At 35.4% G+C, this 27,245-nt stretch overlaps 1 protein-coding gene across 1 annotated transcript in view; it reads left to right on the top strand.

The window, feature by feature from the left end:
- Positions 1-27,245, top strand: part of SMC5 (structural maintenance of chromosomes 5) — a 111,903-nt gene that overhangs the window by 23,341 nt on the left and 61,317 nt on the right. The window contains exons 4-8 of the mRNA XM_060300855.1: positions 15,554-15,716; positions 16,730-16,864; positions 18,420-18,560; positions 20,183-20,344; positions 21,145-21,216. Coding sequence (XP_060156838.1) covers positions 15,554-15,716; positions 16,730-16,864; positions 18,420-18,560; positions 20,183-20,344; positions 21,145-21,216 — 673 coding nt within the window. The remainder of the gene's footprint in view (positions 1-15,553; positions 15,717-16,729; positions 16,865-18,419; positions 18,561-20,182; positions 20,345-21,144; positions 21,217-27,245) is intronic.

The raw sequence follows: 27,245 nt of genomic DNA, 5'->3' as shown, positions 1-27,245 counted from the left end.
ATCTTTTTTATCTTATTTAAACAAGGATAGTGGGGTGGTGTTTTTCATATAGTCTTTTAAATAATACATACAGTTCATTTACTGTAATTACTTATACGTTTGGACTTATTTTTACTGCCTTATTCTGTGCCTTTAATTTGGCCCACTTTTCAGTATTTGTTTCCTCTCTTGCCTTCATTTGGATTTTTTTGTTTGGTTAATTTTTCCTTTTTTATTGTTTTGGAAATTATGCATTCTTCTCTTGTTTTAATGGTTATTAGAATTTTTAACAAATACTTTAACAGAGTCTAGACTTAAATTTTCATCTTCCTACTGAATAAATATCTTAGAGTGCTTTTTATAACTTTTTCTCTGAATTTATATGCTACTTTAATTCTGTCTTGTTTCTTAAACTCTTCAAGATATAATAACTATTATTAATTTCAACTGTAATGTTTGTTTAGAATTACGCCACATATTTTCTGTTTGCCTTGCTTTTCATTCTTTCTTGCATTTGTTTTCTTCCCTCTGGGATCACTTTCTGCCAGAGGACATTCTTTAAAGTTTCCTTTAATGAAGCTCTTCTAACACTCGGTTTTTGTCTGTAAATATTTTGCTCTAAATCTTGAAAGATGTACTTGCTTTATATAAAATTCTACACTGATAGATATTTTCTCAGCACATGCAAAGTATTCCATTGTCTTCTGTTGTGAATCTAATCTTAGTTTCTTTGTTGGTAATTGTTTTTGGTGTTTTATAGTTTCACATCATATATTTATGTGTGGATTTATTTTTTATTAATACTGTGATTTATTCTTAAATCTGTAGTTTGGAAAATTCTTATCTGTTATTTCTCCAAATACTGCCACTGACCCATTCTTAGCCTCCCTTCCTTCCAGAACTCTTACAAGACAGATGTTAGGCTTTCTCAGTCATCCAAGTCTCTTAAGATCTTTCATATTTTTCATCTTTTTATGTCTATGTTGCATTCTAGATCCATTTCTCTTTGGTTCTTTTTCAGATCTATTGTTTATTTATATTTTCAATCTTTTATTTCTTAAAATATAATAAACGTACTTATACTTGAGTCCTTTGATTCCAATACGATTTTACTTTCGATTTCTGCTAGTTCTTACTATTGAAGCTTTGTTTTCTTGCATGTGTGTTTCCAGCGAGCTTCTCCTTTCTCTTGGAATTTTATGTGTTAAACTCTTTGATGATAAAGGTAGATTCCTGCAGAGAGAATTTTTGTTAACTTCTGTTAAAGATCATTGGATACTATTAAACCAGTATCTCAATATACAGAATTCTCAGTTTGAGGGTTTTTGAACCTCCTTACGTCTGTCATGTAACTTCAAGATACAAATCTGTTTGAGAGTGACTTGGGGTTAGTAACTCTCAGGGTAAAATTTTTCTTCATTTCACAGTTCGAGTCATAGTTTGATACAGGCAAGTTGGCCTTGCTGTGGCTGAGGGTGGTGGTGGAGGTAATGGTGTAATTCTAGTTTACCCTCACAGTGACAGTATAGCCTTTTGGGGATGGTTTCTTTTCTCCTTTTTTTTTTTTTAATTAAAGTATAGTTGATTTACAGTGTTGTGCTAATTTCTGCTGTATAGCAAAGTGACTCAGTTATACACATATATACCTTCCTTTTTATATTCTTTTCCATTATGGATTATCCCAGGAGATTGCATATAGTTCCATCCCCAAATTCCCAGCCTATCCTTCTCCCACCTCTTCTCCCCCTTGGCAACCACAGGTCTGTTCTCTATGACTGTGAGCCTGTTTCTATTTTGTAGATAGGTTCATTTGTGCCATATTTTAGATTCCACATATAAGTGATATCATATGGTATTTGTCTTTCTCTTTCTGACTTACTTAGTGTGATGATTTCTGGTTACATCCATGTTGCTGCAAATGACATTATTCTGTTCTTTTTATGGCTGAGTAGTATTCCATTGTGTGTGTGTGTGTGTGTGTGTGTGTGTGTGTATATATACCACATCTTTATCCATTCATCTGTTGATGGACATTTAGGTTGTTTCCATGTCTTAGCTATTGTGAATGGTAGTGCTCTGAACATTGGGGTGCAAATATCTTTTTGAATTATAGTTTTCTCCAGATATATGCCCAGCAGTGGGACTGCTGGATCATATGGTAATTCTATTTTTAGTTTTCTGAGGAACCTCCATACTGTTTTCCTTAGTGGCTGTACCAAATTACATTCCCACCAACAGTGAAGGAGGGTTCCCTTTTCTTCACACCCTCTCCAGCATTTATTTGTAGACTTTTTAATGGTGGCCATTGTGATCGGCATGAGGTGGTACCTTGTTGTGGTTTTGGTTTTCATTTACTCTAATAATTGCTGATGTTGAACATCTTTTCATGTGCCTACTGGTCATCTGTATGTCTTCTTTGGAGAAATATCTATTTAGGTCTCCTGTCCATTTTTCAATTGGGTTGTTTGTCTTTTTGTTATTGAGCTGTATGAGTTGTTTGTATATTTTGGAAGTTAAGCCTTTGTCAGTCACATTGTTTGCAAATATTTTCTCATTCTGTGGGTTGTCTTTTCATTTTGTTTATGGTTTCCTTCGTTGTGCAAAAGCTTGTAGGTTTGATTAGGTCCCATTTGTTTATTTTTGTTTTTATTTTTATTCCCTTGGGAGATTAACCTAAGAAAACACTTATACGATTTATGTCAGAGAATGTTTTGCCTTTGCTCTCTTCTAGTAGTTTTATGGTGTCATGTCTTACGTTTAAGTCTTTAAGCTATTTTGAGTTTGTTTTTGTGCATAGTGTGAGGGTGTGTTCTAACTTCATTGATATACATGCAACTGTCCAACTTTCCCAGTACCACTTGCTGAAGAGATTGTCTTTTTCCCATTTTATATTCTTGCCTCCTTTGTCAAAGATTGACCGTAGGTGTGTGGGTTGATTTCTGGGCTCTATTTTATTCCATTGATCCATATGTCTGTTTTTGTACCAGTACCCCACACTGTTTTGATTATTGTAGCTTTGTAGTATTGTCTGAAGTCTGGGAGGGTTATACCTCCTGCTTTTTTTTTTTTTTCCTCAGGACTCCCTTAGCAATTCTGGGTCTTCTATGGTTCCGTATAAATTTTTGTATTATTTGTTCTAGTTATGTGAAAAATGTCATGGGTGACTTGCTAGGGATCACATTAAATCTGTAGATTGCTTTGGATAGTATGGCCGTTTTAACAGTATTAATTCTTCCTGTCCAAGAGCATGGGATATCTTTTCATTTCTTTGAATCCTCTTTGATTTCCTTTATTAATGTTTTATAGTTCTCAGCATATAAGTCTTTCACCTCCTTGGTCAGGTTTATTCCTAGGGGTTTTTTTGGTGCAATTTTTTTTTTTTTTTGCAGTACACGGGCCTCTCACTGTTGTGGCCTCTCCCGTTGTGGAGCATGGATGCGCAGGCCCAGCGGCCATGGCTCACGGGCCTAGCCGCTCCACGGCATGTGGGATCTTCCCGGACCGGGGCACAAACCCATGTCCCCTGCATTGGCAGGCGGACTCAACCACTCCGCCACCAGGGAAGCCCTTGGTGCAATTTTTAAAGGGATTGTTTTTTTACATTCCCTTTCTAATATTTCATTGTTAGTGTAAAGAAATGCAACTGATTTCTGAATGTTAATCTTGTATTCTGCTACTTTGCTGAATTCATTTATCACTAGTGGCTTTTGTGTGGTGCCCTAGGGTTTTCTATGTATACTATCATGTCATCTACATATAGTAAATATTTTACCTCTTCCCTTCCAATTTGGATACTTTCTATTTTTCTTTTCTGAGTGCTGTGGCTAGGACTTGCAATACTATGTTGAATAGAAGAGTTGAGAGTGGTGATCCTTGTCTTGTTCCAAGTTTTAGCGAGAAGGCTTTCTGCTTTTCACCACTGAGTATTATATTGGCTGTGGGTTTGTCATAAATGACTTTTATTATGTTGAGATATGTGCCCTCTATACCCACTTTGGTAAGAGTTTTCATCATGAATAAATGTTGAATTTCGTCAAATCCTTTTTCTGTATCTATTGAGATGATGATGTGGTTTTTGACTTTAGTTAATGTGTATTAACATTGATTGATTTGCATATATTGAGTCATCCTTGTGAACTTGAGATGAATCCCACTTGGTCATGTTGTATAATCTTTTTTATGTATTGTTGGATTTGGTTTGCTAATATTTTGTTGAGAACTTTTGCATCTATACTAATCAAAGATGTTATAATTTTCTTTTTTGGTGATGTCTTTGTCTGGTTTTGGTATCAGGGTGATGGTGGCTTCATAGAATGTTTTTGAGAGTGTTCCCTCCTCTTCAGTCTTTTGAAAGAGTTTTAGAAGGATCAGTATAAGTATGATCTTCGTATGTTTGGTAGAATTCGCCCGTGAAGCCATCTGGTCCTGGACTTTTATTTGTAGGGAGTTTTTTTGCTTTGTTTTATTTTTTAATTACAGATTCTATTTCACCTATAGTGATTGATCTGTTCAAATTATCTTTCTTCTTGATTCAGTTTTGGTGGGCTCTGTGTTTCTAGAAAGTTGTCCATTTCTTACAGGTTGTCAACTTTGTTGGAATATAATTATTCATAGTATTCTTTTATGGTTTTTTGTATTTCTGCAGTATTGGTTGAGATTTCTCCTTTTTCATTTCTTATTTTATTTATTTGGATTCTCTCTTTTTTCTTCTTGCTGAGCCTGGCCAGAGGCATGTCAATTTTGTTTACCCTTTCAAAGAACCAGCTCTTGGCTTTACTAATTTTTTTCTGTTGTGTTTTTAATGTCTATTTTATTTATTTCCTCTCTGTTCTTTATTATTTCCTTCCTTCTGCTGACTTTAGGTTTTGTTTATTTTTCTTTTTCTAATTCTTTTAGGTGGTAGGTTAGGTTGTTTATTTGAGGTTTTTCTTATTTTTTGAGGAAGGCCTGTATTGCTGTCAATTTCTCTCTAAGAACTGCTTTTGCTGCATCTCATAGATTTTTTATGGTTGTGTTTTCATTGCCATTTGTCTCCAGGTATTTTTAATTTCCTTTTTGATTTCCTCGTTGACCCATTGATTTTTTAGTAGCATGTTGTTTAGTCTCCGTGTAATTATTTTTTTCTCATTTCTTTTCCTGTGGTTGATTTCTTGTTTCATGCCATTGTGGTTGGAGAAGATCCTTGAAATAATTTCTGTACTCTTAAATTTGTTGAGGTTAGTTTTGTGCCCTAGTATGTGGTCAGTCCTAGAGAATATTCCATGTACACTTGAAAAGAATGTGTTTTCTGGGTTTTTTTTGGATGTAATGTTCTGAAAATACCAATTAAGTCTAACTGTTCTATTGTATCATTCAGGATCTCTGCTACCTTATTGATTTTCTGTCTAGAAGATTTGTTTGTTGACGTGAGTGGGGTATTAAAGTCTCCTATTATTGTATTCCCATCAATTTCTGCCTTTATGTCTGCTAGTATGTTTTATGTATTTGTATTCTCCTATATTAGGTGCATATATGTTGATGAGTGTAAAGTCCTCTTCTTGTATTGACCTTTTTATCATTATATAGTATCCTTCTTTATCTTTCTTTGTGGCCTCTGTTTTAAAATCTATTTTGTCTAATACACGTATTGTGACTCCCGCATTCTTGTCATTTCCGTTTGCATGAAATATCTTTTTCCATCCCCTTGCTTTCAGTCTGTGTGTGTCCTTTGTCCTAAGGTGGATCTCTCGTAGGCAGCATATTGTAGGCTCTTGTTTTTTCATCCAGTCGGCCACTCTGTCTTTTGTTGGAGCATTTAGTCCATTGACATTTAAGGTAATTATTGATACCTATACATTTATTGCCATTTTAAACCTTGTTTTCCAGTTGATTGTATGTTTCTTCTTTGTTCCTTTCCTTTTTTGTTTTTCTTTTTGTGACTTGATTACTTTCTTTTATTTTATGCTTGTGTCCTCTTCTTTTTGGTTTTTGTGAATCTATTGTATGTTTTTGATTTATGGTTGCCCTGTTTTTCAAGTATGTTAACCCCTTCTTATATCTGCTTGCTTTAGACTGATAGTCATATAGCCTTAAACACAGTCTAAAAAAAAAAAGAATCTACATTTTCTTAACTCTTCTTCCCCAACTTTTATGATTTTGATATCCTTTTTTTACATCTTCATGTTTATTCTTTTGCTGTTCCTTGTCTTTATCGTCGCTTTCACAAATAGGTTTTTTATTTTTTTTTCTTTTTGATCTGTATACTGGCTTATTTAAGTAGTTTACTTTCCAATTGTGATTTCCTCATTCTTATATCTTCTTGCTTTTTTCTGTTTAGAGAAGACCTTTCAATATTTCTTTTAGGATAGGTTTAGTATTGCTGTATTCTTTTAGTTTTTGCTTGTCTGAGAAATTCTTTATCTCTCCTCCTATTCTAAACGATAATCTTGCTAGGTAGAGTATTCTAGGTTGCACAATTTTCCCTTTTAAGACTTTGAATATACTTTGCCACTCCCTTCTGGCCTGCAGTGTTTCTGTGGAGAAATCAGCTGATAGTCTTATGGGGGTTCCCTTGAATTTAACTCTTTGTTTTTCTCTTGCTGCCTTTAGAATCTTCTCTTTATTTTTAACTTCTGCCATTTTTATTTTTTTTTATTAGAGTATAATTGCTTTACAATAGTGTGTTAGTTTCTGCTTTATAACAAAGTGAGTCATCAGTTATACATATACATATGTTCCCATATCTCTTCCCTCTTGTGTCTCCCTCCCTCCCACCCTCTCTATCTCACCCCTCCAGGTGGTCACAAAGCGTCGAGCTGATCTCCCTGTGCTATGCAGCTGCTTCCCACTAGCTATCTACCTTACATTTGGTAGTGTATATATGTCCATGCCTCTTTCTCGCTTTGTCACAGCTTACCCTTCCCCCTCCCCATATCCTCAAGTCCATTCTCTAGTAGGTCTGTGTCTTTATTCCTGTCTTACCCCTAGGTTCTTCCTGACATTTTTTTTTCTTGAATTCCATATATATGAGTTAGCATACGGTATTTGTCTTTCTCTTTCTGACTTACTTCACTCTGTATGACAGACTCTAGGTCTATCCACCTCATTACAAATAGGTCAATTTCGTTTCCTTTTATGGCTGAGTAATATTCCATTGTATATATGTGCCACCTCATCTTTTTTTTTAACATCTTTATTGCAGTGTAATTGCTTTAAAATGGTGTGCTACTTTCTGCTTTATAACAAAGTGAATCAGTTATACATATACATATGTTCCCATATCTCTTCCCTCTTGTGTCTCCCTCCCTCCCGCCCTCCCTATCCCACTGCTCCAGGCGGTCACAAAGCACCGAGCTGATCTCCCTGTGCTATGCAGCTGCTTCCCACTAGCAATCTACCTTACGTTTGGTAGTGTATATATGTCCATGCCTCTCTCTCGCTTTGTCACAGCTCACCCTTCCTCCTCCCCATATTCTCAAGTCCGTTCTCTAGTAGGTCTGTGTCTTTATTCCTGTCTTACCGCTAGGTTCTTCATGACATTTTTTTTCCCTTAAATTCCATATATATATGTGTTAGCATACGGTATTTGTCTTTCTCTTTCTGACTTACTTCACTCTGTATGACAGACTCCAGGTCCATCCACCTCATTACAAATAGCTCAATTTCGTTTCTTTTTACAGCTGAGTAATATTCCATTGTATATATGTGCCACATCTTCTTTATCCATTCATCCGAAGATGGACACTTAGATTGTTTCCATCTCTGGGCTATTGTAAATAGAGCTGCAATGAACATTTTGGTACATGACTCTTTTTGAATTATGGTTTTCTCAGGGTATATGCCCAGTAGTGGGATTGCTGGGTCATATGGTAGTTCTATTTGTAGTTTTTTAAGGAACCTCCATACTGTTCTCCATAGTGGCTGAACCAATTCACATTCCCACCAGCAGTGCAAGAGTGTTCCCTTTTCTCCACACCCTCTCCAGCATTTATTGTTTCTAGATTTTTTGATGATGGCCATTCTGACTGGTGTGAGATGATATCTCATTGTAGTTTTGATTTGCATTTCTCTAATGATTAATGATGTTGAGCATTCTTTTATGTGTTTGTTGGCAGTCTGTATATCTTCTTTGGAGAAATGTTTATTTAGGTCTTCTGCCCATTTTTGGATTGGGTTGTTTTTTTGTTATTGAGCTGCATGAGTTGCTTATAAATTTTGGAGATTAATCCTTTGTCAATTGCTTCATTTGCAAATATTTTCTCCCATTCTGAGGGTTGTCTTTTGGTCTTGTGTATGGTTTCCTTTGCTGTGCAAAACCTTTGAAGTTTCATTAGGTCCCATTTGTTTATTTTTGTTTTTATTTCCATTTCTCTAGGAGGTGGGTCAAAAAGGATCTTGCTGTGATTTATGTCATAGAGTGTTCTTCCTGTGTTTTCCTCTAAGAGTTTGATAGTGTCTGGCCTTACATTTAGGTCTTTAATCCATTTTGAGCTTACTTTTGTGTATGGTGTTAGGGAGTGATCTAATCTCATACTTTTACATGTACCTGTCCAGTTTTCCCAGCACCACTTATTGAAGAGGCTGTCCTTTCTCCACTGTACATTCCTGCCTCCTTTATCAAAGATAAGGTAACCACATGTGCATGGGTTTATCTCTGGGCTTTCTATCCTGTTCTGTTTTTGTGCCAGTACCATACTGTCTTGATTACTGTAGCTTTGTAGTATAGTCTGAAGTCAGGGAGTCTGATTCCTCCAGCTCTGTTTTTCGTTCTCAACATTGCTTTGGCTATTAGGGGTCTTTTGTGTTTCCATATAAATTGTGAAATTTTTAGCTCTTGTGCTGTGAAAAATGCCAGTGGTAGTTTGATGGGGATTGCATTGAATCTGTAGATTGCTTTGGATAGTAGAGTCATTTTCACAATGTTGATTCTTCCAATCCAAGAACATGGTATATCTCTCCATCTATTTGTATCATCTTTAATTTCTTTCATCAGTGTCTGCATACAGGTCTTTTGTCTCAGGTAGGTTTATTCCTAGATGTTTTATTCTTTTTGTTGCAGTGGTAAATGGGAGTGTTTTCTTGATTTCACTTTCAGATTTTTCATCATTAGTGTATAGGAATGCCAGAGATTTCTGTGCATTAATTTTGTATCCTGCTACTTTACCAAATTCATTGATTAGCTCTAGTAGTTTTCTGATAGCATCTTTAGGATTCTCTATGTATAGGATCATGTCATCTGCAAACAGTGACAGCTTTACTTCTTCTTTTCCGGTTTGGATTCCTTTTATTTCGTTTTCTTCTCTGATTGCTGTGGCTAAAACTTCCAAAACTATGTTGAATAAGAGTGGTGAGAGTGGGCAACCTTGTCCTGTTCCTGATCTTAGTGGAAATGGTCTCAGTTTTTCACCATTGAGGACGATGTTGGCTGTGGGTTTGTCATATATGGCCTTTATTATGTTGAGGAAATTTCCCTCTATGCCTGCATTCTGCAGCGTTTTTATCATAAATGGGTGTTGAATTTTGTCGAAAGCTTTCTCTCCATCTATTGAGATGATCATATGGTTTTTCTCCTTCAATTTGTTAATATGGTTTATCACATTGATTTTTTGCATATATTGAAGAATCCTTGCATTCCTGGAATAAATCCCACTTGATCATGGTGTATGATCCTTTTAATGTGCTATTGGATTCTGTTTGCTAGTATTTTGTTGAGGATTTTTGCATCTGTGTTCATCAGTGATATTGGCCTGTAATTTTCTTTCTTTGTGACATCCCTTTCTGGTTTTGGTATCAAGTTGAAGGTAGCCTCGTAGAATGAGTTTGGGAGTGTTCCTCCCTCTGCTATATTTTGGAAGAGTTTGAGAAGGATAGGTGTTAGCTCTTCTCTAAATGTTTGATAGAATTCGCCTGTGAAGCCATCTAGTCCAGGGCTTTTGTTTGTTGGCAGATTTTTAATCACAGTTTCAATTTCAGTGCTTGTGATTGGTCTGTTCATATTTTCTATTCCTGGTTCGGTCTCAGAAGGTTGTGCATTTCTAAGAATTTGTCCATTTCTTCCAGGTTGTCCATTTTATTGGCATAGAGTTGCTTGTAGTAATCTCTCATGATCCTTTGTATTTCTGCAGTGTCAGTTGTTACTTCTCCTTTTTCATTTCTAATTGTATTGATTTGAGTCTTCTCCCTTTTTTTCTTGATGAGTCTGGCTAATGGTTTATCAATTTCATTTATCTTCTCAAAGAACCAGGTTTTAGTTTTATTGATCTTTGCTATCGTTTCCTTCATTTTTTTTCATTTTTTTCTGATCTGATTTTTATGATTTCATTCCTTCTGCTAACTTTGGGGTTTTTTTTGTTCTTCTTTGTCTGATTGCTTTAGGTGCAAGGTTAGGTTGTTTATTCGAGATGTTTCCTGCTTCTTAAGGTGGGCTTGTATTGCTATAAACTTCCCTCTTAGAACTGCTTTTGCTGCATCCCATAGGTTTTGGGTCGTTGTGTCTCCATTGTCATTTGTTTCTAGGTATTTTTTGATTTCCTCTTTGATTTCTTCAGTGATCACTGTGTTATTAAGTAGTGTATTGTTTAGCCTCCATGTGTTTTTTTTTTTTTACAGATCTTTTCCTGTAATTGATATCTAGTCTCATAGCATTGTGGTCGGAAAAGATACTTGATACAATTTCAATTTTCTTAAAGTTACCAAGGCTTGATTTGTGACTCAAGATATGATCTATCCTGGAGAATGTTCCATGAGCACTTGAGAAAAATGTGTATTCTGTTGTTTTTGGATGGAATGTCCTATAAATATCAATTAAGTCCATCTTGTTTAATGTATCATTTAAAGCTTGTGTTTCCTTATTTATTTTCATTGTGGATGATCTGTCCATTGGTGAAAGTGGGTTGTTAAAGTCCCCTACTATGAACGTGTTACTGTCGATTTCCCCTTTTATGGCTGTTAGTATTTGCCTTATGTATTGAGGTGCTCCTATGTTGGTTCATAAATATTTACAATTGTTATATCTTCTTCTTGGATCGATCCCTTGATCATTATGTAGTGTCCTTTTTGTCTCTTCTAATAGTCTTTATTTTAAAGTCTATTTTGTCTTATATGAGAATTGCTACTCCAGATTTCTTTTGATTTCCATTTGCATGGAATATCTTTTTCCATCCCCTTACTTTCAGTCTGTATGTGTCTCTAGGTCTGAAGTGGGTCTCTTGTAGACAGCATATATAAGGGTCTTGTTTTTGTATCCATTCAGTCAATCTGTGTCTTTTGGTGGGAGCATTTAGTCCATTTACATTTAAGGTAATTATCGATATGTATGTTCCTATTCCCATTTTCTTAATTGTTTTGTGTTTGTTATTGTAGGTCTTATCCTTCTCTTGTGTTTCTTGCCTAGAGAAGTTCCTTTAGCATTTGTTGTAAAGCTGGTTTGGTGGTGCTGAACTCTCTCAGCTTTTGCTTGTCTGTAAAGGTTTTAATTTCTTCATCAAATCTGAATGAGATCCTTGCTGGGCAGAGTAATCTTGGTTGCAGGTTTTTCTCCTTCATCACTTTAAATATGTCCTGCCACTCCCTTCTGGCTTGCAGAGTTTCTGCTGAAAGATCAGCTGTTAACCTTATGGGGATTCCCTTGTGTGTTATTTGTTGTTTTTCCCTTGCTGCTTTTAATATGTTTTCTTTGTATTTAATTTTTGACAGTTTGACTAATATGTGTCTTGGCGTATTTCTCCTTGGATTTATCCTGTATGGGACTCTCTGTGCTTCCTGGACTTGATTAACTAATTCCTTTCCCATATTAGGGAAGTTTTCACCTATAATCTCTTCAAATATTTTCTCAGTCCCTTTCTTTTTCTCTCCTTCTTTTGGAACCCCTATAATTTGAATGTTGGTGCGTTTAATGTTGTCCAGAGGTCTCTGAGACTGTCCTCAGTTCTTTTCATTCTTTTTTCTTTATTCTGCTCTGCAGTAGTTATTTCCACTATTTTATTTTCCAGGTCACTTATTCGTTCTTCTGCCTCAGTTATTCTGCTGTTGATCCCATCTAGAGTATTTTTAATTTCATTTATTGTGTTGTTCATCATTACTTGTTTCATCTTTAGTTCTTCTTCCTTGTTAAACGTTTCTTGCCTTTTCTCCGTTGTATTTCCAAGATTTTGTATCATCCTTACTATCATTATTCTGAATTCTTTTTCAGATAGACTGCCCATTTCCTCTTCATTTGTTAGGTCTGGTGGGTTTTTATCTTACTCCTTCATCTGCTGTGTGTTTTTCTGTCTTCTCATTTTACTTATCTTACTGTGTTTGGTGTCTCCTTTTTGCAGGCTGCAGGTTCGTAGTTCCCGTTGTTTTTGGTGTCTGTCCCTAGTGGCTAAGGTTGGTTCAGTGGGTTGTGTAGGCTTCCTGGTGGAGGTGACTAGTGCCTGTGTTGTGGTGGATGAGGCTGGATCTTGTCTTTCTGGTGGGCAGGTCACGTCTGGTGGTGTGTTTTGGGGTGTCTGTGGCCTTATTATGATTTTAGGCAGCCTCTCTGCTAATGGGTGGGGTTGTGTTCCTCTCTTGCTAGTTGTTTGGCATAGGGTGTCCAGCACTTTATCTTGCTGGTCGTTGAGTGAAGCTGGGTGCTGGTGTTAAGATGGATATCTCTGGGAGATTTTCACCGTTTGATATTATGTGGAGCTGGAAGGTCTCTTGTGGACCAGTGTCCTGAAGTCGGCTCTCCCACCTCAGAGGCACAGCACTGACTCTTGGCTGCAGCACCAAGAGCCTTTCATCCACACGGCTCAGAATAAAAGGGAGAAAAAGTAGAAAGAAAGAATTAGTAAAAGAGAGAGAGAGAGAAAGAAAAAGTAAGATAAAATAAAGTTATTAAAATAATTATTAAGAAAAAAAATTTTTTAAGAAAAAAAAAAGACCGATAGAACCCTAGCACAAATGGTGAAAGCAAAGCTATACAGACAAAATCTTACACAGAAACATACACATACACACTCACAAAAAGAGGAAAAGGGGAAAAAATCATAAAGCTTGCTCTCAAATTCCACCTCCTCAATTTGGGATGATTTTTGTCTAAAGGGGGGGGAGGGAGGGAGGGAAGGAAGGTAGGAAGGAAGGAAGGAGGATAAAGTAAAATAAAATAAAGTTATTAAAATAAAAAATAATTATTAAGAAAAAAAATTTTTTTAAAACAAAAAAACAACAACAAAAAACGGATGGATAGAACCCTAGGACAAATGGTGGAAGCAAAACTATACCAACAAAATCTCACACAGAAGCATACACATACACACTCACAAAAAGACGAAAAGGGGGAAACGTCATAAATCTTGCTCTCAAAGTCCACCTCCTCAATTTGAGATGATTCGTTGTCTATTCAGGTATTCCACAGATGCAAGGTGCATCAAGTTGATTGTGGAGCTTTAATCTGCTGCTTCTGAGGCTGCTGGAGAGATTTCCCTTTCTCTTCTTTGTTCGAACAGCTCCCAGGGCTCAGCTTTGCATTTGGCCCCGCCTCTGTGTGTAGGTTGCTGGAGGGCGTCTGTTCTTTGCTTAGACAGGACGGGGTTAAAGGAGCCGCTGATTCAGGGGCTGTGGCTCACTCAGGCCAGGGGGGAGGGAGGGGCACAGAGTGCGGGACAGGCCTGCGACGGCAGAGGCCAGCGGGACGTTGCACCAGCCTGAGACGCGCTGTGCGTTCTCCCGGAGAAGTTGTCCCTGGATCCCGGGACCCTGGCAGTGGCAGGCTGCATAGGCTCCTGGAAGGGAGGTGTGGAGAGTGACCTATGCTCACACACAGGCTTCTTGGTGGCCGCAGCAGCGGCCTTAGTGTCTCATGCCTGTCTCTGGGGTCCGTGCTTTTAACCGCGGCTCACACCCGTCTCTGGAACTCCTTTAAGCGGTGCTTTTCTGCCATTTTTATTATAATATTTCTTGATGTAGGTCTGTTTGGGTTCATCTTTTTTGGGACCTTCTTTTTCCTGTATCTGGATATCTGTTTCCTTCTTTAGGTTTGGTAAGTTTTCAGCCATAGTTTCTTCAAATACATTTTCAATCCCCTTTTCTCTTTCTTCTCCTTCTGGAATCCTTGTTATCCGTAGATTGGCATGCTTTGTATTATCCCATAGGTCTCTTATATTGCTTTCTTTTTTTTTTTTTTCATTTGGCTTTCTGTCTGCTGTTTTGATCGGGTAATTTCCATTATTCTGTCTTCCAGATCGCTTACTCTTTCTTCTGCATTATTCATTCTGCTCTTCATTGCCTTTAGCTCAGCTTTTGTCTCGGCAAATGAATTTTCTAATTTTTCTTGTCTCTTCCTTATAGTTTCTACTTCCTTTTTACAGTAATTTGCATTTCTGTTGATAGCCTTTCTTAATTCCTTCAGTATTTTTGTTACCTTCTTTTTGAACTTGGTGTCTGTTAGACTGAAGAGGTCTGTTTCATTGTTCCTTCAGGGGAATTCTCTTGGTCTTTTCACTGGGAATGGTTCCCTTATATCCCTCTTACTCTGTGTAAATACACAATTATATACTGTAGTCTTGGAGGGCTATTAATAGGCAGAAGTGTCCCTGTGTAGCTTGTGTGGGTTTAATATGTTTTTGGTGTGAGGGTTGCTTTTGGTTTGGATGCTTGCCGTTTCTTTCCTCAGCGTGTGCTGGCTGTTATCCCTTGATAGGGGCTATGCAGGTGCACTGCCTGCGCATGTTTCCAGGAGGTGGGGGAAACAACCAACATCCACTCATGGGACCCTTGGTAGCGGCAGCAGTCCACGCCCATCTCTGGAGTCCTAGATGGCAGTGGTGGCTCGCACCCATCCCTGGAGCTCTTGTAGGTGGTGCCCTGCCGCCTGAAAACGCGTGCAGAGAAAGGAGCTTCTATGGTGGTCCCACCCCTCTCCTCACACCCAAACAATGGCACCTTGTCTCTCTGGTGGTCCCAGGTCTTCTTCCATGCTGCTGATTGCCAGTGAAGAAGATGGATGAGTAGATAGGAGATGTGAAGCAGTAGTACTTTTAAATCAAGAAATAAGTAAATACCCTTCTTTCAGATTTTCTATTTTTTAATGTTCCTTATAGTCATGTGGTACAGTCTCCTCTGAATTTAGAGTGGTGGAGTGTAAGATGAGGAAACCATGGGCCACCTGTATGGGCAGGCTGGTTTTGATGTCTGGAAATGCATATGTAAGAGTTAGTTTTCATTCATACATTTTCCAAGTAGAGAGAGTTTCGAGGTTTAACTGTTGTATGCTTTTATATACCAACCCATTTAAAATTGTAGTCAACACGTGATTGGAGTGTAGCATAATGATTAAAGGATAAATAACTCCTCTGGCAGTGTTTGGGAATTAGTATTGGCATTTGTTTTAATTTTATTTTAACAGTTTAAATAATTTCAAATGTTGAAAGAGTAATAACCTACAGGTGGTCAGTTACGTATTATCACTAATGTCAGGCTTTTCTTCTTTGGAGGGGCCAAAATGTCAAAAGGAGTAAAAATTATAATAATAATCCTATGTGGCAACCTTTGATGCAAGAGAATTTTAGAAGTTTTATTTCTAAAATTATGTATTTTGAGTATAAATATTTTTAATTTATTTTTTAACTAGGTTCAGGACTTCTGGAAATCTTGTAATCACTCGTGAGATTGATGTGGCAAAAAATCAGTCCTTTTGGTTCATCAACAAAAAATCTACAACTCAGAAAGTAGTAGAAGAGCAGGTTGCAGCCTTAAATATTCAAGTGGGCAATCTTTGCCAGTTTCTACCTCAGGTATGAGAGAATTAAATGTAAATGTGGGGAAATTTTGTGTATGTTTCCTCTTTATGTCATATAAGAATGTAAATACTTTTTAAGAGTATTGTAATGGTTACTATTTAAAATGAGCATAGTGGTCTTAATACTTACAGTTCTTTGTAAAAGGTAGCATCTCATCTCTTACAGTATAATCTTACTAATTTGTAGTAATTTGTAAATATTCAATTAATGAGCCTGTTAAAGTATTGTAAAGGAAATAAAGGTATTATTTTTAAGTACAGAGAGTAGCTTGAACAGCTGTGTGCTCCCATTCATAGACTCATAAAATTTTGTTAATAAACAACTTCTTAATCAATGTGTTTATATAAAATATTTTATATACTAAGACTTTTAAATCTATAGGTGTGCCTTCTAAAAACCTTTCATATTTTAAGTTTGTTTAGTAAAAATAAAACATCCTGATATTGCATGTTATATGTTAAAATCAGATCTTTTAAATTTGTCTTTGAATGCAGTCTAGTGACTGAATTATAGTTCATTTTTTTCTTCAGAAACTGATGATTTGATTACTATGTCCAAGTGAAAGAAAAGTTAAAATTTTAAAGTATTTATCAGCTGTTATAAGACTATCTGCAGAAGTAGATGTTTTAAATTGCTCTGTGTGTTTTTTTTTTAACTTCTAGTATTTCATTCCAAATTATGTGTAGTAGATAATCATTTCAGTCCAGGGGAGTATTTTTTCTTTTCTTTCCAAACTATTTGTTAAATGTGTATAAAACTTAAAACCTGGAAATGTTGACATTGAAATTTTTTTTAGGTTCTCAAAAAGATGACAGTTTATACCCTAAGTTTATTATTTTAAAGAATGATATATGAAGGACAGGGTTTATATTAAGATTCACATCTCAAAATAAAGGGGATTTTTTCTTTTAAATGAGTTTCTTCTTGACAAATATCATTGAATGAAAAATGTTTTGAAGATATTTATAAACGATAATATTAACTGATATTTAAGTTTTTTGCTCTAGGATAAAGTTGGAGAATTTGCTAAACTCAGTAAAATTGAACTCCTTGAAGCTACTGAGAAGTCAATTGGTCCTCCAGAAATGCACAAATACCACTGTGAACTCAAAAACTTCAGGGAGAAAGAAAAACAACTAGAGGTATTTATAAATAGACAACTTATTTTATGTCTCTCATTGATTTCTGTGTCTCAAAATGTGGGAAAGTAAATAGTTTTGATTCATTGAGTGCATTCATATATTTGTGATTTTTTTTCACCTAGGATTTTGTTGCTAACATTAATTAAGTTAGGTGACAAAAAGTGGGAATGGATTTTATATAAAGTTTGAAAATTTTGACTATCATTTCATCAAATATATGTTATTAATTGAATTTCTAAAGCAGCAGTCCCCAACCTTTTCGGCACCAGGGACCGGTTTCATGGAAGGCAGTTTTTCTACGGACGGGGGGAGGGGTGGGAGATGGTTCAGGCAGTAACGCGAGCGATGGGGAGCAGCAGATGAAGCTTCACTCGCCTGCCTCCTGCTGTGCGGCCTGGTTCTTAACAGGACACGGACCAGTACCGGTCTACAGACTGGGGGTTGGGGACCCCTGTTCTAAAGAACCGATAATAGTATTATAAAGTATTTTTTTTTCTCTCAGGAAGTTTCAGTGTTATTCTTTTATTCATTCAGTATTTACTAAACACCTACTATATGCCAGGCACTCTGTAAGGCTTTGGGAAATACAGCAGATATGTAGCTTTTAATATAGTCTCTGTTGAGCCAGTTCTCATATTGTTTTCAGTTGTGTGAGGATGGACTTTGTAAAAGAACTGTACATTTAGTTGCACTGTTTGATTTTTATTTTCACCTTTAATAAATAAATTAAAATGTTCTTTTTAGCATATCATTCGAAAAGGTGCTTTATTTAATGAATCATTTTCCATATCTCAGCAGCTAAAATAAATTCAGTAAATTTTTGTAATGAGAAATCTTGTAAACAAATGCTTTCTCTTAAACTGTAACTGTCTGTACTTGATAATGAGCTTTATTATAATTTAATACTATTTTTATTGTTATACTTATTCAGAGCGAATGGCCAAAGGAGTTGTAATTATTTTATCCTACTTTATATACTCTGTCGGTCCTTTTACTTTTTGCCACATCAAACAATCTTAATACTCCCCTCTGAAACACTCACTGAAACTACCTACCAAACTCTGAAAGAAAACAAACGTATTTTACTAAGCTCTGAGTACATTTTTGGCATTTGTTAAATCACAATATAAAGGCTGAATTTTAGCTTTCCTTTATCTCATTTCTAAGTCCTTCAGTCATTGGTATTTATAACATAGTAATCATAATAATACCACTCTTCATTTGTATGTCATGTTACAGCTTTTGTTGAGCTTTCACCTGTAGTAGGTTGAGTTGCTTCTACCGTTGAGGTGAATGGGGCAGATACCTCTCTTCTCTTTAGGCAAGAAGAATCCAGGCTTAGAGATGTGGCAGGGCTTCCTCACAGTCCCATAATTAATAAATAGTAGAACCTAGACCAGAATTCAGGTGTGCACATTAGTTGCACACAGTTAAGAACTCCTATGGAATCATTTATTGTGAAATTTTGTTAGCACGGTACATTTTTCATTATTAAAAGCTTTGACCTTTTGTCTTTCTTCAGTTAAACTAATTGTTAAATAAATATTTATTTTAGACCTCATGCAAAGAGAAAACTGAATATCTAGAGAAGATGATTCAGAGGAATGAAAGATATAAACAAGATGTGGAGAGGTTCTATGAACGTAAGCGACATTTAGATTTGATTGAGATGCTTGAAGCAAAAAGGCCATGGGTGGTAAGTGTGAGTTATTAAAGGTGAAAATAGTGATTCTTTAATTAGCAGAAAAGTTATAAAGAAGGCACTAATTGCTGTGTATTCAAATTAGGTGCTTTTGTTCATTTTTGCTTTGTATATCATACATAGTAACATTTTTCTCTTTCTTTGTGTTATTATATAACTGTGTGCTATGTTGTTATTGCATGTTGATTAAGTCTGTGTCCTTAATTTTTCCAGATTTGAGTCAACGGATAGTTTTGTTTTATAAAATGTTAATCAGCTAAAATGTTTACATATGTAAAAATCAAATCTTTGAGTGTCCTCAGGTCACTGAGAATTTACTTTGAGTGTGCTACTAATATCAGCTTCAGCTACAGACAAAGCTGAAGGATATTAATTGTAATCTTCTACTCATTATGCTTCATAAGCTTACTGAAACTACTGTTTTTAGTCACTCTGTAATGTATACTGTTTAAAACCACAGTTTGGGCCAAAGATTCATTTCCCTCAATACATTACTTTTCAGTGGGTGAAACAAAATAAGAAAGTTTAATAATGTTTTTTTTTGTTTTTTGTTTTTTTTTTTTTGCGGTATGCGGGCCTCTCACCGCTGTGGCCTCTCCCGTTGCGGAGCACAGGCTCTGGATGCTCAGGCTCAGCGGCCATGGCTCACGGGCCCAGCCGCTCCGTGGCATGTGGGATCCTCCCGGACAGGGGCACGAACCCGTGTCCCCTGCATAGGCAGGCGGACTCTCAACCACGGCGCCACCAGGGAAGCCCTAATAATGTTTTTAAGGCTAGGATGGAAATAATTATTAGATTGGAGAAATATGTGGCTTTATTTGTGAACTTCTCCCACCCACCCTAACCCCACCACCCCTGCTTCACCCTATCCTTTCCCATAATTCCATTTTCTTAAACTTTTTTCTTCCTTCAGCTCACTTTGATTAGGTTTATCCTATGTCCATTATTATTCTTGCACCTGCTTTATGTTTGTCTTTTGAAGTCTTTTGATTTCTCCCTTTTCTTTCAAGATTGATTTCAATCTTTTTTCATTTTTTCCTTTTTTTGGTTTACTCTAATTTTATTTGTATTCTTTTCTTACCTTTCTTCATCCCATTCATTCTTACTATATGCTCTCTTAGCACTCCCCTTAATTTTTTTTAGCAAATATTTATTAATTCCTGTGATGTGACAAGCATCATTTTCACCTGCATGCTACATTTTGCTTTTCTCTTGAGCCATTTTACTTTTTGTTTTTTCATTTTTATTTTTCATAACTGAGTTTCTTTTGGTTCTTTATATGTTTTTGAATGCCTTCTTTATTGAGAGACTAGAGGAGGGCCTACTGTTAGAAGCCATTAGGATGTAAATTTCAATAACAGGAAGGGATGGAAGACAGAGAGTCTGGCCTAGTGATAGAGATAAGTGCTCAGTGAGTATCACTGAGTTAATCATTATGTTGGTATTTACTATTTCTGAAGTTGTTTCAGAGGGCAAATTTTTTATTAATAGACCTGCTAAAGGGATTCAAAACCATCTTTTTCATAGATTTGGTTTCTGCCTGTACCTTGATTTTTGTATTTGTGTTACTTTAAGCTAGGAGTGCATTAACTTCTCTTTCTTGAATTCATTACAAGGAATATGAAAATGTTCGTCAGGACTATGAAGAAGTAAAACTAGCTCGGGACCGAGCGAAGGAAGAGGTCAGGAAACTTAAAGAAGGGCAGATTCCTATAACACAACGCATTGAAGAAATTGAAAGGCAGCGTCACAATTTGGAGGCTCGAATCAAAGAGAAGGTACTTTTCTGGCTCAATTTTGGATTTCCTGTATTTTATTTTAGCAAATACAAAAAATATTTTGCAGGTCTTTTAAAATGCTTTGTAGATTTACTTGTTAACTTTAGTTCCTTAAGTTCTTTTACTAGGAATTCTACTACCACAGATCTTTCAAGGTCCTAATCATCACTTGCTACCTTATAGGAGCTTGCTACTCTATAGAAATTCCAAGACATAAAAAGAGAAAAATGAAATGTTATTGTTTTAATAACAGGAGGATTCAGAGTAGTATTCCTAGAAACGTTTAACTCCTTTTGTGAATTTATTATACATGCTTTGTAACTGTATACCCTTTTGGAGGAATGTAATATAAAAATCCTGATGTTTCTTGGAATAAATAATATAATGGCCTATGGAATATTCTTGATATTTTGAAAATGTAAATTGAAATTTTTTGTGATCATGGCTTTTAACCTTTAGGTGAGATTTTGGCATCAGATATTGTTTTGAGAATGGACCCTGCAATTCTGTGTAATCGTTTCTAGGATAAAATAACATGAGAAAATAAATGTGAAGAGATACAGAAACATATGTATACATATTGCTGCAGCTATTTTTAATATCTATAGGAATAACCTTTCATAGATTTTCAAATAATTGTTGGTATTTTGGGTGATAATTATGAATTTAGTTGGAAAGAAACCATAGAAAATCATTGTGGGTAAACTTACATAGCAACTTAATATTTGGGTGAGTGGGGTCACATAATTGCCTTGCTTGAATTTTTAACTAACTTCCCCTCTTCTGGTTCAATCTTACAGGCAACAGATATTAAGGAGACATCTCAAAAATGCAAACAAAAGCAAGATGTTATAGAAAGGAAAGATAAACATGTAAGATCTTGTATTGAAATTTTTGTTATGTTAATTTGCCCTAACTTTTGTGTTCAGGGGTAGATTATGAGACACCTTCTTGTTTGGGAATTGTCTGAGATCCTCCTCATTCTCTATTTCTTATCTTAATCTGTGAGGGGAACTAAGCTTTGGAAGTATAGCACTTGCATGGAGGATAAATGGGGAAAATGGCTCTAAACTACTCATAGATATGCATTATAGGGTGCAATAGATATGTATTTAATAGGGTGATGGTAAAGTTGGATTTAGTTATCTTAATAGCAGAAATTAAATTATAAGGGATTTATTCTGTTGTTTGTTTATATTAAGAGTTGGGTATTAAAAAAGCTGATTATAAATCCATTGTGCATGGATGGGACTTGATGACAAAATTATTTTAGGATAATTGGGCAAGAAAGTGGGCTTTTTAGCTAACAGATCCCAAAATGTATTTGGCATTCTGTTCTCCAGGACCATTCAGAAACTAAAGTTTGTATTACCTTTCTTAGGGATAGATGCATGTCTTGAAGCATTCCTGGTGTTTGAAGCATGACGTTAATCTCTCAGTTTTCAGCCTTACCCCTTTTCCTATGCCTTTATCTTCAAGTTCCAATCCTCTCTCATTTAACTTCTCCAGAGAATAAACCTCACATTTTCATGACAGAAGCTTGCTTGCTAGCGTTAGTGCTCAAGGTGTGTGCATAGAGGTGGTGTGAAGGCATTGGGGTAGGAGGGTAGTGTAGGGTTGGTAGGGGTAATTCTCTATGTGGGGTGTGTGTGTCTTTCTCTCTCTCTTTTTTTTTAATTTACTTTGGAAGGCTCAACAATAATGTATTTATAGCAAAATCTCCTTTCTCTAAATCCCTCTAAAGTATGTACAGGGCAGTCACCATTGTGTCCAAATACCTGGTAGAGAAATAGAGACTCAACAAAATTAAACAACTTGCAGAACTCAGAAGTAGCTCCCAGTGCTGCACTCTACTTTCCCCAATGTAAAATAACATTTTCCATAAAAATCTTACTTAATATGTAATGCCTTTTTACTTGATATTTCCTAGTTCTAAGAGTCTCCAGGATATTTTTTTTTTAAGAAGAGTCAGTTCTTTTCTTGTTTCTTTCTCTTTCACTCACCCTTTACACTGTGGTTCCTATAATAGGCTGCTAAATTAGTTGTCCCTCTACTACATTTACTCTTCTGAGTATTTATTGAAATCTCCAGTTATTGATGTCTCCTCCCTTACTCCTTTTGTTCTTGTGAGATTGAGCCCTTTTTGCTCCGTTTCTGTTATTTAGTTAGAGTTTAGAAGGAAAAAGGCACAAAGATTCACCTTTAAAACCCCAAACGGGAATACTAGGTTGATAGGTTGTCTAACATTGAACCGTCCTTGCATTTTGTCATAAATCTTACTTGGTATTTTAATATGTTCCTGGATTCAAATAGAAAATCTTCTTTTTAGGATTGTTTTGCACCATCTGAGATTGACCTAAAATTTTATTTTATTCCATCCTTAACTGTTTTTTTTTTAGTGTTATGCCAACCTTTTAAGTAGTTTAGTACTCCTAAAACCAATGTTTTCTTTTTTTCCCTTATCATAATTGCCAGTTTGTCACTTTCGTAAGTTCTTGAATTTTTAGCCTTTCTTAATTTTTAATACATTTTAGGGTATAAATTTTTTTCTGGTTATCATTTGGTTATACATTTCATATGTGTGATATGTACTGCTTTTCTGTTTAAGATTTTATAATTCTCATTTAAATATTTTTGTTTAAGCTTACATAGGAGTTCTTACTGTTTCAATTTACTTGGATATGGAATTTTTAAGCTTTTTAAAAAATGTGTAGTTCCAGTTATATTGCTTTATGAGTAATAAATGTGGCCTTTATGACTTTATTTTAGAATTTTTGGAAACCTCTTTTGGACTTTTATATTTGGTTTTGTATGTGTTCTTCATACATTCATAAAGAATGTATTCTGTCTTTAGGGGTGGTTTTTTATACATATAAATATAGATATATAGCTATATATATATCAAGCTTACTATAATTATGCAAATGTTCTACTTATTTTTTTTTCTTACCAACCTGACATCCATTTTAAAGTATCAGTACCTTCTGTGAATGTAGATTTGTCTATTTTTCCTTGTAATTGTATTAGTTCTTGCTTTCTAGATTTTAAAGCTTTATTGTTTGTTCTTTCTGCATCATGTTTTTATTTTATCTGCTGTAAATAACATATACTGGGTTTTGCTTTGTAATTTTTTCAGTTTGGTGTGAGAGACACTTTTTCATACAGTAAAGGAGTTTAACCAGTTCACATTTACCATTGTTTTCTACTTCCTATGCTTTTTGTTTGATTCTTCGTATTCCCCTTTCTACTTTCTGTTGCTGTTGATCAAGGTTTTCTTATTCCATTTTTTTTCCTAAAGTTATATATTCTAAGCCTATTCTACTGATTACTCTTGAAGTTTAAATAACATATTTTTCTTAATAAAAAAAGTTAATCAGTATTTTCATTCTACTTAATTAAGATCAGAATCTTAGCAAGCTTCTATTTCTTTTTCCTCCTCTTCATGCCAGTGTCATCAGAAATTTTACTTGTCAGTTATTTAAGATGTTATTTTCTACTATCTGTATTTATTTAGACTTAATATATTTATTGGCTTATTTGATCATGTTTCTGCTTATATTACACTTCTTATGATTCTTTCTTTTGAAGAGGTAGGAATTTTGGGGTTTTTTTTCTTACTGGCTATCTTCTGTAGGTGTTTTAGAGACGTTCTTTGGGTGATAAACTTTCTGAGTCCCTGTATGTTGCAAACTATCTTCTTTGCAGTCACTATGGAATATTAATATGGCTGGATATTGGATTCTAAATTACAAATTTTTTTTTCCTTAGCACTTTGACAGTCTGCCTCAGTGTCTTGGGTCTAATGTAGTTGGCCCTCCATGTCCATGGATTTTGCATTTGTGGATTCAACCAACCACTAAGCAAAAATATTTGGGGAAAAAAATATTCCAGAAAGTTCCAAAAACCAAACTTGAATTTGTTATACACCAGCAACTTTTTACATAGCATTTACATTGTACTAGAGATGATTTTTTTTTTTATTTTTTACATTTAATGTAATTTTTTTTCATGTTTGCTTTGGGATGGGGAATAGATCACTCAGTAAAAGCATACAATAAAAACAAAGTATGTCTTACGTACAGCTTTAAAACTACAATAATGATGTACCTTTGCATCCCATAATAATGATGTGTGTAGGTTGTATGCAAATACTATGCCATTTTATGTAAGAGACTTGAGCATCTGTGGATATTGGTAGCTGTAGACGAGGGGGGAATGGAGAGGTGCTGGAACTAACCCTCTGAGGATACCAGGGGACAAGTGTATTGTTCCTGAAAAGTAGCAGATATGAGAAGTAGCCAGAGACTATGTTAGGTAGACCCTTGAAGAAAAAAGAAAGCAATTTGAATTTGATTGTAAATGCAGTGAGAAACTATAAGAAGGCTTTGAAAGTTTTTAAGCCATAGAGAAACAGTATTTCATATATTCTATTTATTTGTGCATTTATTTATTTTTGGCTGTGTTGGGTCTTCATTGCTGTGTGTAGGCTTTCTCTAATTGCGGCGAGCAGAGGCTACTCTTGTGTTAAATATTTTCTATTGTACCATTTTAATTCCCTTGTTCTTTTGCTGTGTATTTTTTGAGCTATTTTTTAGTGACTGCCTTTAGAATTATAAATAACATCTTAATTTATGATAATCTATTTCATATTAATATGAACTTGAGTAGTATACAAACTTTGTTCCCATATAGCTCCATTCCCTTCTCCTTCCTTTGTGTTATTATCATACCAGTTACATTTTTAATCATTATAAGCCTATCAACACAGTTTTATAATTATTTATATAGTTTCATTTTTGTGGCAATAATTGTGTGATTCTCTGACACCAACTTTGTGTCCTAAAGTTCAATTCAGTTCTGATACTAACTACTTGGAATTAAAGCAGATTCTACAATTTCATGGCTCAGTCTCACAAGATAGTCCTGGCTTTACATGCCAGTCTTAATTCCCCAGACCTCAGATTTCCTACTCTTCTCTCTGACTTTGCTACAGATTCAGGGATTCCCACAACCCCCCTCCACCGCCAACTTCAGGTTCAGTATTTGCTAGAACGACTCACAGAATACAGGAAGATGTTACACTTAACAATTACCTGTTTATTATAAAGGATACAACTCAGGAACAGCCAAATGAAAGAGGTGCATAGCACAAGGTATGGGGATTAGAGTGGTGCAGAGCTTCTAATCCCTTTCTGGGTGCACCACCTTCCCAGCATATGGACATGTTCACTAACCCAGAAGCTCCATAACCATGTTGTTCAAGAGTTTTATTGAGTTTCATTACCTGGATATGATTGATTAAATTATTGGCTGTTGGTGAGTGAGGTCAATCTCCAGCCTCTCTCTACTCCTTGAGGGCAGGGGGTGAGGCTGAAAGTTCCAACCCCTTAATCATGTGGTTGGTTCTTCTGGTAATCAGTCTCTATTCTGAAGCTGTATAGGGACCCTGCCAAGATTCGTCTTATTAGCATAAAATCAGGTATCTGCAAAAGGGGCTTAGTGTGAATAACAAAAGACACTTCTGTCACTCAGGGAATTCTAAGGTTTTTAAGACCTCTGAGCCAGGAACTGGGGACAAAAAACCAAATATATATTTTTTATTATACCACAACAGTTGTCTTTTATATCAGATAGGAGAAAAGAAGAGTTACAAACAACAGATACATTTTTACTATCTCTTATTTACATATGTAGTTACCTTTACTGGTGCTCTTTATTTCTTTGTGTAGTTTCAAGTTACTGTCTAGTGTCCTTTCATTTCATTCTGAAAGACTTGCATTAGTATTTCTTGTAGGGCAGGTCTACTAATGATGAATTCTACCAATATTTGTTTATCTGAGAATGTCTTAAGTTTTCTTTCTTTTGGAGGGATAGTTTTGCTGGGTATAGAATTCTTGGTTTTCTTTCAGTACTTTGAATATAACATCCACTGCCTTCTGACCTCCATGGTTTTTGATGAGGAATCAGCTATTAATCTTATTGAGGATCCCTTGTACATGATGAGTTACTTCTTGCTTTCAAAATTCTCTCCTTTTCTTTTCAGCAGTTAACTATGTAATTTCTAGATGTGAGTCGCCTTTGGTTTATCCTGCTTGGAATTAATGGAGCTTCTTGGATGTGTAGATTAATGTTCTTCATCACAATTGGGAAGCTTAGGGTCATTATTCTTCGGATATTCTTCCTGCTTTCTTTTTCTTCTCTCCTTCTGAGACTCCTTTTACACATATTTTGATATATTTAATGGTGTCCTACATTCTATTTATTTTTCTTTTTCTTTTTTCTGTTCCTCAGACTGAATACTTTCAATTGACTTATCTTCAAGCTCACTTAATCTTTGCTTTGCATGTTCAAATCTGCCATTGAGCTCCACTAGTGAATCTTTTATTTCAGTTACTGAACTTTTCAACTGAGGATTTCTACTTGACTCTTTTTTTATAATTTCTCTCTCTATTGATATTCTCTATTCAATAAGACATTGTTCTCTTACTTTCTTTTCCTTAGACATGTTTTCCTTTAGTTCATTGAACATATTTAAAATAGCTATCTTAAAGTCATTTGTAACTATTTCTGGGCTTCCTCAGGGACATTTTTTGTTGACTGCTGTTTTTTCTTGTGTATGGGTTATACTTTCTTGTTTTGTTGACTGTGTTTTAATTTTTTGTTGAAACTATAAAGTTTAAATAGCAGGATGTGGCAACTCTGAAATCAGATGTCCTCCTTTAACCCAGGCTTGTGTTATTTTTGTTTGCTGATGATGTTGTTACTGTTTGTTTTTTTTTAATTACGTTCCTAACTCTGTGAATTCTGTATTCTTTGTCATATGTGACTACTGAAGTCTCTGCTCAGTTAGTTAATGGTCAGCTAATTATTGGACAGGTATTTTCTCAAATGACTATAATGT

Source organism: Globicephala melas, chromosome 6 (genome assembly GCF_963455315.2).
Source record: "Globicephala melas chromosome 6, mGloMel1.2, whole genome shotgun sequence".
Classification (NCBI taxonomy): domain Eukaryota; kingdom Metazoa; phylum Chordata; class Mammalia; order Artiodactyla; family Delphinidae; genus Globicephala; species Globicephala melas.
This window is presented reverse-complemented; position numbering and strand designations above follow the sequence as displayed.